Here is a 12,115-nt window from a genome sequence, read left to right as displayed (position 1 = left end):
CATGTACCACGTGAGCTGGTGTCTCGTTGGAAATTGAAATGTTCAGCGGTTTAGCGCTGCCCAGTCGCTAGACATCCTCTGTCGCGGCCGCATTAGCGTTAGGAAGTTTCCTCTTAAAGATCGTGTTACGTCTGTCTGGCCGTTCGAGCGAATTTTCGGTGTCCCCCGCTGCGGATGTGTTTAATCTGGTAAGTCTAGACACCGCAAACACCTAGCCGCATTTTCACATCCTTCCGCGATCCACGACATGTTTTTCTGGGCCCTATGGATCAGCTAGATCGGCTAGATCGCTCCCTCGAACGTTAACACCCTGCTCCTCTGGACTGTGATCGCGTCTATTCAACAGAGGCTCGTAAAAATATATTCTAGAGAAATATAGACATTTTTTAGTGTATACCGTCTTCCAGGATGATTATGGGATGGTTCTGTAATGATCGTTTAATTATTTTTCATAGGAAGTCTCTGAACTCCGGTTAGGATTGTAAAGAATGTTCTCAGGTTGCTGATTGATCGCTTTTGCATCTTTTGCGCTTGTTGAGGGATTAAATTGTGGACTATAGTGAAGATTAGGGACCGAAGAATGGTCTAACAAGTTGCTTGAGTGCAGGACGTCTTAGGAATATTATTGTATGTCTAGAATATTGTTATATTAGGGGAAAAAGTATCTAGATCTTGGATTGCTATCTATTCTGTCTTTTGCGCTTATTTAGAGATTGATTTACGAGCTATAGTGAAGATTATGAGCTGATGAATGGTCCAACAAGTCGCCTTATTGCTAGAGTAAATTGTCTTAAACATTCGTGGGAATTTGTTTCCTCTGGTTGCTTCTCTATTTCCTGAAGCTTCTGCTCCATCAATGACGTAAATCTTCGTCTACATGTTTCGTAGCCTGATGATGAAGCGGGGAGCGTGGATCTAACAGGTTGTTGCAGCGTGTGTTGCTTCAACGAAGAGCACGTTGAATTGTATTTATGTCGTGACTTCAGTACCGTTTTGTTTGTCTAGATTCTAGATCATCGAGTAATAGTTGTTTATACCGTTCGGTTGAAATATCAGATCGGACATCTCGTTTTCCGATTGATGAACGGTTTTAATTGTCTGCATGCTGGTAGACGGCTGTTCTGCTGGACGATAGAAACGCCATCGAGTCTAAAAATGGCAACTCCCGGCCAATTCATTCACGGCTATTGCGAACGATACGCGGGACAAATGCGAAGCCGGGGGCACGGGCGAGATGGAAGGCATGAAACCATAAGGCACGATTATTCAAAGATTGGTAACAGGTCGCCGATACGATGTCACGCCAATTGGAATGGACAAGCGGTTCAGCTATTGCATAACAGTCCCCTCATCGATCTTAATAGCGTTCGGTACGACTCCCAAGAAAAATAGGGGACGGTTAATTAAAAATCGAGATATTTTATTCGTTACGCAACCCTGGAAAAGTACGTGCTCTAAAATGGTCCCCGATCAATGGCGGGGATCTATGAAAAATTTCCAGTTAGAATTCTTTCTGACGTTTCACCCAGGAATACTATTTATTACTGCATTTATTCAGTTATAATTTTGCTAATTATTTTTTGAAAATGACTAGCTTCTTTTTCTTGGTTTAAATGGCATCTAGTCATTCTTGTCTTTTACTATTGAGAAGTAACATATGCAAATGAAAATATAGTAGAAAAATTGTAGCATATGAAAATGGATATGAAAATAAATAAGAACTTTATTCTTTCTAGAATAAGTTCTATAAGTTGAAATTAATACACTGATATTTTTAAATTCTTTAATTGGTATACTGCTTGAAATGGCGCCTACTCATTGTTGCCATTAATTCATAAAACTCACAATCTAGTAATAACGTCACCCTATATAGTTTAAGGTAAAAAATCCAAAGCTCTGGTTTCGTAAACAGTTCGCATATAATTTTTTAGTTGACAGAATTTTATGTTTTTTGGAGATGGACTGTCCAGTTAGTTTAGATTTTGTAAAATGTTCGCTATCTTTTTTTTTTTTAGTTAAAATTGTAGAGATCTTTGAAATCTGGCGATCCACAGACCCCATTCCGCTTTCACGTGTTTTCCTAAGCCAGGTGGGCGGAATTCTTTCACCGTCTAATATTAGCAGACGCTTAAATATATATTCCCGGTGACATTGTTTCGGGGCTGCGCGGTGACGAGCCATTTGATGTGTCCCCCCGGTTCGCTCTGAGGAAGTAAGAATTAGGAGATCGATTGCTATACTTAAGGCTACCCTTCTCCCATCGAAAATGATTTACATTTAGGACTTCGTTTGAACTGCAGTTGCAGAACTTTGCGCGATGTGCTCGATCATCGTTCAAGGTCCCAAACAACCAAACGAAGCAAACAAATGTTTATTTCATATTTTGGTAGATGCAAAAAGGTTTTTCCGATTGAAAGAAAAACACGAAAAATTCTTAAACTGTACAAGATTGTTCGTGGACTCATTTATATAATTACCGGACCTGCAAAATAAAAATCTCTCTTGTAATAATTTTAGTAAGTCGAACATAGTGTAATATTATTTTCTTAATATCATTAAGAAAATTTTTATTTTCTATTTCTATCTATTCTATTTCTCTTTCTTTCATTTTCCTAATAATGGTGAAGAACATGAGAAGAATTGAAGAATATTGTTATACACCGTTAGAGATTTACTGAAATTATTAAAAGAACGACTTGAATTTTATTTCATGCTCAGAATTGACTTCGTACATTTTTATTTTCCATAAAAACGTACAGTCTACTTATAAAATATAGCTGTCACAATTTTTTAAAGATCTAGCAAAGTATCGATCTGAAGTTAAACAGAACCATCCAACTTCCACCAGCAATTTGACGTTAAACAAAATTTCGTGTCACTGATGGCGCCTCTGAAGTCGAACAGAATGCACGAACAATTTAAGAAAGATTTAAAAATGGAACTGCAAACAATTTATCCATTTCCTCTGACGGTTTTTCTTGTTGCCAGGAGAAGACACCGACCGCCGAAGAAAACCAGCAAACGAAGCCGCCATTTAAAGAAGAAACGCGTCCACTTGTAGCGTTAAGAGGTGAGAAGAACAAGATCGGAAGAAACGGAATCGAATTTTTGTAAACCGTACCGACTGGTCCCGCGTTAGTAATCGGCGGGCGCAATGTCAATGACCAAACGAGATTGTCAAGCTGGCCGTTTGTGGCGGCGTTACACCGAGTTAAACGGGGCTTTGTACGCGATAATAAGCACCATTGACATAGACAAATGAGCGCCGAATTTAGTCTGTCGCGCGAGACGAGGCTGTGTCAAGGATCCCGCGCGCGACGTCGCTGGTCCGAGCGATGCTCGTTAGGCTTATATTTCCGGAAATCGTGCTGTCGTTTTATTCATCAATGCTTCTTCATACTTGCCCGTGTTCGCTCTGTCTGAAAGTCATTGCCACTGCTTCCAAAATTATCCAAATCTTGTCTAATATAATGGAAAAAGCAATAATTTCTTCGATCTCTTTAATTTACTGTATGAAAGAGAATATTTCTGTTTATTGTACATTATATTTTCTTTAATACTCGAGCATTGATAGCAGAAGAATATAATTTCATTTGGGTTCGAAGAAAGCGAGTAATATCAACGTTGAGTAGTTTGATGTGTTAAAATGTCGTTTGCTATACTTTTTGCATTTTCTAAATTTAGCGGCATTAAGCATAATCACTAAGAAAATGTGAAATGTACAAAATTGAAGTGCTGTGACACTAAAATATTAAAAACTTGATAGATGGCTTGTGAATGGGCAATTTTTACTTAAAATGATATAGGAACGTTTCAGATTGAATTAAAGTTGGATTGAATCCTTTGTCGCGTGCAAATGGCGTTCACTAAAATTATAGATTGGAAAGTTGAACGTTATCTTTATTAATGTATCCACGAGTACTGCTGGAACTATAATTCATTATAGTATTACTATTACTAGACTGTGGATTTTATGCATTTTTAACCAGAAGAAACATAGAATAGTAAAATAGTGAAAGCATTGTTCTACAAGGAATCTATTAAGGATGGAAGTTTCCTGTTTCGCTCGAGTTGTAATCGAGACAGAAAATATTTACTTTGCACAAAGATCCATAGTCCAGCTGCGATTAGAATTGACATCAATATAGATAGCAATCGATCGAGCCGCTATTGTCCCAGGAATCGCAGAAACTGTTGCCACACCGTGTACGATTCATTTTTCTTCAAATTGCCGCGCGGAGACAGCTGTTCGTTTGCGTTCGTTCCGGCGATTGTGTCTCCGCAGATGATCATTATTCAATCAGATTGAAGTCGCGAGTCCGCTCGAGCGCGCTCCGGCTTCTATTCACCGTGATTCGTCGGCTAATTAGATAATGATTTCCTCGTTTTTCAACGATTTTCTTCGTCCCGGACGGTGTCCCAATCTCGAAGAGGACCATAATTCTCTGTAGAAAACCGTGTTTTCAAGAGAACCGTCGAACGTAACGATCTCTTCTGGCGATCGCCTAGGATCGTCCAGTATATTGGCTCGATCAAAGGACAGTCCCTCGATGGTTGTACAAGCGATTAGTATGGCACGCAGACGTAACGAACGCGGCAGAGACCTTTTCGTTCGGCGGAACAACCGTGGATCAATTGGCGACGAAGAAGTGAGAATACAGATCGTGTAACCTTCAGTAAGTTAACTACATTTGACCCCAATGCAATAATTAAGAGCAACGCGATGCGAAACGATGCGTAGCGCGCGCGCGCGCGCGCGCGTATGTAGCCGAACAGAAAAAGAGAGATTCGCGCACTATGAAGTGGCATTTTTATCCACCGTCGTCCCGTCGCCGTTGCTCCATATCCGACAATTGATTAGGTGGCTTTCTGGCCTGATCTAGGTCGATTCTCCGATCCTTAAACGATCGTGCCAGCCGGAAGACGACGGGATCGCTGCCTTGGACTCGCGGAATCCGACTCCGCTTTCGTGGGCGTAATCGATTAAGCTCGAGGAAACGTCAACGAAGATTACGTAGCTTTAATCGATTGAAGGAACGTGGCGAATTGCCTGCGACCTCTTCCGATGGTTTTTAATTAGTCCCGATCGGGTTTCAACATTTTGAACGATCGCGCGTGCTTCGGAGGTCATCTACTTGTGAAATTAGCTAATGCTAATGCTTTTCTTATTAAGTTAGGATTATTACCGAAGATCGTTAGCGAGGATACAATTTTTCTGAACAATTTCTCAATGAACTTAGGCTAATGCACGTACAGCCGGCTGCACACCGTTCCGGTAAGCCCGGCTTAGGGTAATTGAATAAGCGGTCATCTTCTTGTAGAGCGTCTGCCACCTATTGTACACTGGTTGCGTTGTCACTTAATTACTTCTGTATCTACATCTACTGTGATTATCTGCTGTGAACTAATACGCTATATAAAACATGAGGAATATACAAATGGTAAGAATTGTTTAAGGCGGTAATAAGAACAGGAACCTGGAAGCACTTTCAAGCGCCATTTAAATGAGCATATTATTTCTAAACCACATACATGATAGCGATGAACATTTGTCAGGTTACTAAATTCTGTTCTTTTTGTTGAACGTGTAGGAGCAACGGGAGAAAATGGAGAACGCCAAGGAAGAGACGATAAATATGCAATTGATTGGCTCGGAGAGTCCGTACAAGTACGTCTGATTCTACTCGCCCTTTTACCTATCTCTGGGTACGATTAAATGGGATTGTAATTCGTTAAGCAAACTTTGCCCACCACTGCTAATAGCAGAACCACTGCTAATAATACCTGAGGGGATATATATATATATATATATATATATATATATATATATATATTTATAATTCTGGTATTATCACATATTTACAAATTGTGGCTCGCTGAGTACACACGCATGGGGGGTATCCCGAGTTCCACTAACAAAACTCGGAAATACCGATTACATTTGCAAATTGATGCGATTGCAGGGTTAACAATGAAATCGCCGGAAGTGGTCTGAACGCGTCGGAAGTCCCAATATCGCCGGCCACAAGCGTGGAAGACTACGACCCCCATAAGCATCGAAATAGGCCGAACCCAACCTCGTGAGTGTTCCAAATTACTTTGCAACTTTCCCTGATACGTTCAAAGAGCATGTAATCACTATACTGCGGATTGTATGCATTTAAAACAGCAAAAACATTAAGACAATTTCAGAAGGTCCATGGGTTATTTTTAATTGTTAAAGATAGAAATTTTGATCGTAGAAGATGACTTTTATTTTGCATAAAGATCCACAAACGCTAAACTTTGTCGGTGGTTCGACAGCAAGCGTGATTAATTCATTTTTTAAATTGTTTGCGGTACAATTCGTTGGAGTTGTTGTTGAGAATCGTTGGTTGTTTTCAGAAACGCGGAGACGTTGATCCATTTGTTGAAAGGGAGCCTCGGGACGGGGATCTTGGCGATGCCAAACGCGTTCTGCAACAGTGGTCTGGTGACTGGTGTGATAGCTACAGTGATTATTGGAGTGTTATGCACTTATTGCCTTCACATACTGGTGAAGGCCCAGTACAAACTGTGTAAACGGTTAAGAGTTCCTATATTGAGTTATCCGATGAGCATGAAGTACGCTCTCGAGGAAGGGCCGGAGTGTGTCCGATGGTTCGCACCTTATGCGCCGTAAGTAGAAAACCCCATGCACACCGGCCACAGAGACACACACTGACATTCGTCTTCTTCTTGCTCAGCATTGCGGTTGCTTAAAAAACTGTGCTTGAACTGTAATCAATCGTCCAAACGACTGCGGACTTCGCCTTCGACCTTTACGGTTTTATCAAAAGGTTTTGTAGCGGTCATTAGGCAAAGGCCAAACAATTTGCGTCTCAAGCAATGAAAATTATGAAATCAAGCTTAAATTACGGTTCGCGCTATTGAAATTACGAAATTAAGCTTAAATTGTAATCTGAGCAACCGATATTATAAAATTGAGCTTGAATTATAATTTAAGCAAACGAAATTATGATTTAAGCGAACGAAATTATGAAATTGAACTAGAATTATGATTTAAGCGAACGAAATTATGAAATTGAACTAGAATTATGATTTAAGCAAACGAAATTATGAAATTGAACTAGAATTATGATTTAAGCAAACGAAATTATGAAGTAGAACTAGAATTATAATTTGAGCAAACGAAATTATGAAATCAAGCTACCGCGTGAACGTCCGCAGTCTGGTCGTTGAAACTTCAATCGAGGGTTCAATTGTGTGAACAGTTTTTGAACATAACATAGAAGATGTTTGATGTATTGCGATGTAAACAAATGGAAGACGGCAGGAACAATATAGATATTGTTAGCAGTGTTGTTCCAAATGTTTGCAAAAGGCCACCGAAGGCACGCAAATTTTGCAGAGAAAATTAATTCCATTAGGTACACCGCCCATTTGATTTGCATAGTAGCGTACCTGTTGCGCCAAATAGATTCGACTTCCTTGAAATATTAGATCTAGATGAGTTTACACAGCGGCGTGTAGATTTAGCGTAATTTTCATGAGAAGAGCACTGTCTGGTTATGATGGATCGGTTCTACTTACGTCCCGCGTGTTTTAGCTTCTATCTTCGGCCTCTATCCGATTCAAAGTTTGCAGTCTGATAACGAAGGAGAAGCAAAGTAACCTCCTTTATTTTATAGACTTGGGATATTTATGAAAACTTGTCTCGAAATCAATAATCGACGTAACTCGAGATGATACGAAACGTCACAGAAATCGGTGGAGGAATCTTCGACAGAATTGGAAAATCGCTGGAGCAAATCTTTCCGCGCAGATCAGCAATCGCTTCCGCCGATCATACAGGCTAATTTCGAACAATCTGTTCTATAATTGGGAAACCGACTCTCTATCTTCCTCTTTCTATCTCTGTCTCTCATACACGCACGCACAATCATCAATCACACAGCGGCGTCATGGCTCTCCTTCAAGTGTAACATGAAAGTTGCTATTATTTCCAGAGGACTCGTAGACGGGTTCATGATAGCGTATCAATTGGGAATATGCTGCGTTTATATCGTATTTGTAGCGTCGAATATAAAGCAGGTAAATAACAGGTGCAGAGATACCAACCCTCTTCGTCACCCCAAAGCAGAGGAAAAAGTGAACAATTTCAAAAAAAAAAAGAACAAATCAAAATAATATAAAAATCCACGAAAAAAAAAAAGAAAAATTACAAACAACTCAAAACGGATTATTTGACGAAACCGCCTAACGTTGCCCTCTTTTCTGTTGACATAAACAGGTGGCGGACCAGTACTGGGAACCCTTGGATGTTGAAACGCACATGCTCATTTTATTGTTACCGTTGATTTTGATCAATTACGTAAGGAACCTGAAGTTGCTCGCGCCGTTCTCCACCCTGGCGAACGCGATCACGTTCGCCGGGCTTGCCATGATCCTAGTCTACATGTTCGAGGACCTTCCATCCCCTAGCGAGAGGGAGATGTTCGGTACACTGAGAAACTTCTCCCTTTACTTTGGTACAACGCTGTTCGCGTTGGAAGCTGTGGGCGTGGTAAGTTTTTACGCCAATTCTTCCAGGAAACTCTTTTTCAATTTGTATCATCTCTTAGCCTTCTTTTGGAGGAGGTGGTAATCCAGATTACGGATTCCCCGCCACTGGGGGCAACACAGGAATATCTTAGACTCACCCGGGCCCTTGGACACCCTAAAGGTCCGAGGGCCTCCAGGTATCCCAATAAATCCACCCCGGTAACCGGCCCTAGGCTAATGGAGGGGTTCCAGGATCTCGTACGCCACTGGCCCCCTCCCCCTTATCTCTTAGCCTGTAAGATGACCGAGCTCTCATCAAAGAAATTAATTTGAGAAGTAGAAGTCAAGGGACTGGACGTTTGTACTATTATAAATTTTTAGACGCACAATTCCGAGGACAGAATTATTGACAGAAATTCAATTAAAAATCGTTGGGCCGATAGATCATTTTTTTGGTAGGACAGTTTAGACAGTTCGTGACCTCGATCGATCTATCATTTGGCCTCGTCGATCATGCCGGCAGACCGAGTATCCTGCGCCTAGAATAGATCAACGGCGCCGCGCCGCATCGTTAATAAACAAATAACTGACCACTTACGGGCAACTTTGAGATTGCCGTGATCAGATTGCCAGTGCGTCAGTGCAATCCCTGCTATTACTTCCCAGCTGTTCTCAGTCTGCTGGGCAGTGCTCAGTGATCCTCAAAGTGGATCAGACAAGCGTCAAATAAAAATGACAAACAATTTTTTCGCCCAAAAAAGAAGATATCAGGGTAAGGGACCCAATTACTGTGGCTATATTAATTATATATTGTTGGACATTTTGGAACAAACAATGTCTAAGACGTTTTTGTTTGGAAATTCTGTTTCGAACTGCCGTAAAAAAGATTTTAAAAGCACTCCATTTAAAAAAACAAATGAAATTTGTATAAACCATATACACCGCGTGATGTCCCACTTGATAGCATGTAACATCTGTAGAAATAATTAATTGTACTTTAGAAGATATTCTTGTGTATTCTTGGAGATATTCTTGTTATTTTTATAAGTTTTTATTTTATATAAATATTTATATCCATTTTTCTGTCGTAGATCATAGCGCTGGAAAATAACATGAAGACCCCGCAGTATTTCGGAGGCTACTGCGGCGTTCTCAACATCGGAATGACAGTGATAGTGGCCCTCTACATTCTCATGGGTTTCTTCGGGTACATAAAGTACGGAGACAAGGCCGAGGGCAGCGTCACCTTCAATCTGCCAGCGGATCAAATGTAAATCTTCTCGAACCGATCGTCGATCTGAAAAACACGAGTTCTGTATAGTAAGCAGCCTTTTCTTTCAGCATGGCTCAGAGCATCAAGATAATGTTCGCTATCGCCATCTTTATAACGCACGCCCTCCAAGGATACGTCCCGGTTGAAATAATTTGGCACACTTACCTGGACCACAAGGTGCAGAAGAGGAAAATCTTTTGGGAGTACGTCTGTCGAACGATCATCACTTTGTCGACTTGTGAGTGGACGTGTAACATTCGTTTCCCTTTTGTTGGTAATTTCCGTGTTAGTAAAATAAAAACTGTGCAGTCCCATTTTCAATCTCCGAGGATCCTCCTCTTGGAGTATGATTACTTTCTTGTTCCCATTTGGCAAAGAGCTATTAAAACGATCATTCTCTGCTCCCCCGCAGTCACGTTGGCCATCGCGGTGCCCAGACTGGGCCTCTTCATCTCGCTGTTCGGCGCCTTGTGCCTCTCAGCCCTGGGAATCGCGTTCCCAGCGATCATCGAGATCTGCGTGATCTGGCCGGAGAAGGACCTCGGTCCTTGCATGTTCATGCTGCTGAAGAACATCTGTCTGATCGTGTTCGGTCTGCTCGGCCTGGTGGTCGGCACCTACGTCAGCATCGTCGACATCGTAAACTCGTTCAAGAAGAAGGAAGAGCAGTGAGAGAGAGAGAGGGGGAGAATAAGAGGGAGAGAGAAAGAGAAAGAGAGAGCGAGAGCCGAAGATCTTCTGATGAGGACATCATGGTTTGCGTAGGTCACGGGCCGCAGCTTCTCCCAGTTTAGCTTAAAGAGCGGCGCTTTAGGTAGACAGTGCCTCATAAACGCAGTGGCAAAATGATCTTTAGGGAACGCGAGCAGCCAGAGTGCATTCGGGACGAACTCTTCGATCCCGTTACCGCCGTTAGCACACTTAGGCCGTTTGTTTCTGTTCTTTTTTTTTTTTTTTTAGATTTTTAAGACGTAGGCGAGGAGCCGCGCGCGGTGCTGGGCAAAAGAAATCGGTTTCGGACTGTTCTGTACACGAGTGGAGCTCGAGAGAGACGACTGGACGTAGCGTAGATTAAGGAAATTGCTGAAGACAAAAATGTATTTTTCCTCAGCTTTGATTGAAATAGTTCTGAAGAGCCTAGGAAGCTGATCGCAAGAACGTGGATCGCGTAGAAACCGAATAACGATGCCAGCAAGATCATGGATCCTGCGATTTAGCGGGAGCTTCGAAGAACAGGAGAACAGGACTCTTGAACAGTTCCGAGCTTCAGGAATTTAGAGATTAAGGAGCCTACAAGAAGCGTGTTTTAGTCACTAAGTTATAGTCAATTAAAACCAAAGAGATTCGGGGACCTCGAGGTCTCTCGGACTTAGAAAATCACCAAAGAGAAATTAATTTGGAGTCTTAAACTCCAGACCCTAGCCATTAGTGGGATAACACCGTGAAGTAGCTCCACTTGTGAACAGCTATGAACGATTTTAAAAAGAACATCTCTAGCAGATGATGAGATAACAATCACGCCCAACGTCCAGCGCTGTTCGATAAACGGAACGAAGAGAAAACGAGAAAAGTCTATATATAGAAAGTAAATGATCGACAAACCTGAAACCTGTGATCGAAGATTTTATACAGGAATGAGCGATGCATTTCTATTGAATTGTTGAACCAGTTGCCGACGTATGTTACATGGATGGTTAATTGTTCTCCAACTTTCGGATCGGATGTTCGCGATTGTTCAACGGCGTTCCTCTCGTCTTGGTGGTACGAGTACTTAGGTTCACCGTGAACTCGGAATTTATGTACCAGGGATGTGGTCCAGGCGTTGACAAATGGTAGACTTAGGACACATAGAAAAGGAATTGATTATTGTTAAAGTTAAGAGGATTTAAGAGAAACGATCCCACAGCTGGCAGTGGGGGCTAATCAAATTAATCTAGGTGTAGGAATACATTCCCGAAGAGTGGCTCTGTTGATGACCAAGATTCAAGAATTAGTTCAACTAGGAAGAATAGAAGCTAAGAGACTGGATGTTCGTACAATCTCAAATGTTTGGATGCACAAATTCGAGGACGAGAAGAAGATGTGGAGAATAGAGGAACCGTTGGTTCATTTAACACTAGGTTTACGGAGCACTGAAAGTGACTGTTTTACATTAGTTTATAAAAATAAGAGGAACGTGTCTCTAAAGAAATCAATTTCTTTACAATCTCAATAATCGCAAATTCAAAATATTCTATTCTACATCCCGTGAACCTGGCGTTGAAGATTACCGTACAGTAGAAATAACACCAGCTGCTAGCGGCACTCGCCACTAATTGC

At 41.4% G+C, this 12,115-nt stretch overlaps 1 protein-coding gene across 1 annotated transcript; it reads left to right on the top strand.

Moving 5' to 3' along the window:
• Nucleotides 1-41: 41 nt before the first annotated feature.
• LOC143360044 (proton-coupled amino acid transporter-like protein acs) lies at nucleotides 42-11,810 on the top strand. The gene is made up of 10 exons (XM_076798574.1): nucleotides 42-188; nucleotides 2,989-3,070; nucleotides 5,592-5,668; nucleotides 5,964-6,080; nucleotides 6,385-6,657; nucleotides 7,989-8,073; nucleotides 8,273-8,545; nucleotides 9,615-9,793; nucleotides 9,865-10,034; nucleotides 10,209-11,810. The coding sequence occupies exons 3-10, from the start codon at nucleotides 5,607-5,609 to the stop codon at nucleotides 10,466-10,468; spliced, it is 1,419 nt and encodes a 472-aa protein (XP_076654689.1). The 5' UTR covers nucleotides 42-188; nucleotides 2,989-3,070; nucleotides 5,592-5,606; the 3' UTR covers nucleotides 10,469-11,810.
• Nucleotides 11,811-12,115: the final 305 nt, after the last annotated feature.

Source organism: Halictus rubicundus, chromosome 12 (genome assembly GCF_050948215.1).
Source record: "Halictus rubicundus isolate RS-2024b chromosome 12, iyHalRubi1_principal, whole genome shotgun sequence".
Taxonomy (NCBI): domain Eukaryota; kingdom Metazoa; phylum Arthropoda; class Insecta; order Hymenoptera; family Halictidae; genus Halictus; species Halictus rubicundus.
Note: the sequence above shows the minus strand (reverse complement) of the source record. Positions and strands in the feature narration are given on the sequence as shown.

Coding starts and splice junctions, on each gene's coding strand:
- LOC143360044 (XM_076798574.1), top strand. CDS start 5,607: ATGGAGAACGCCAAGGAAGAGACGATAAATATGCAATTGATTGGCTCG. Junction 6,658..7,988: donor TGGTTCGCACCTTATGCGCC/GTAAGTAGAAAA, acceptor TATTATTTCCAG/AGGACTCGTAGACGGGTTCA. Junction 9,794..9,864: donor AATCTGCCAGCGGATCAAAT/GTAAATCTTCTC, acceptor CTTTTCTTTCAG/CATGGCTCAGAGCATCAAGA.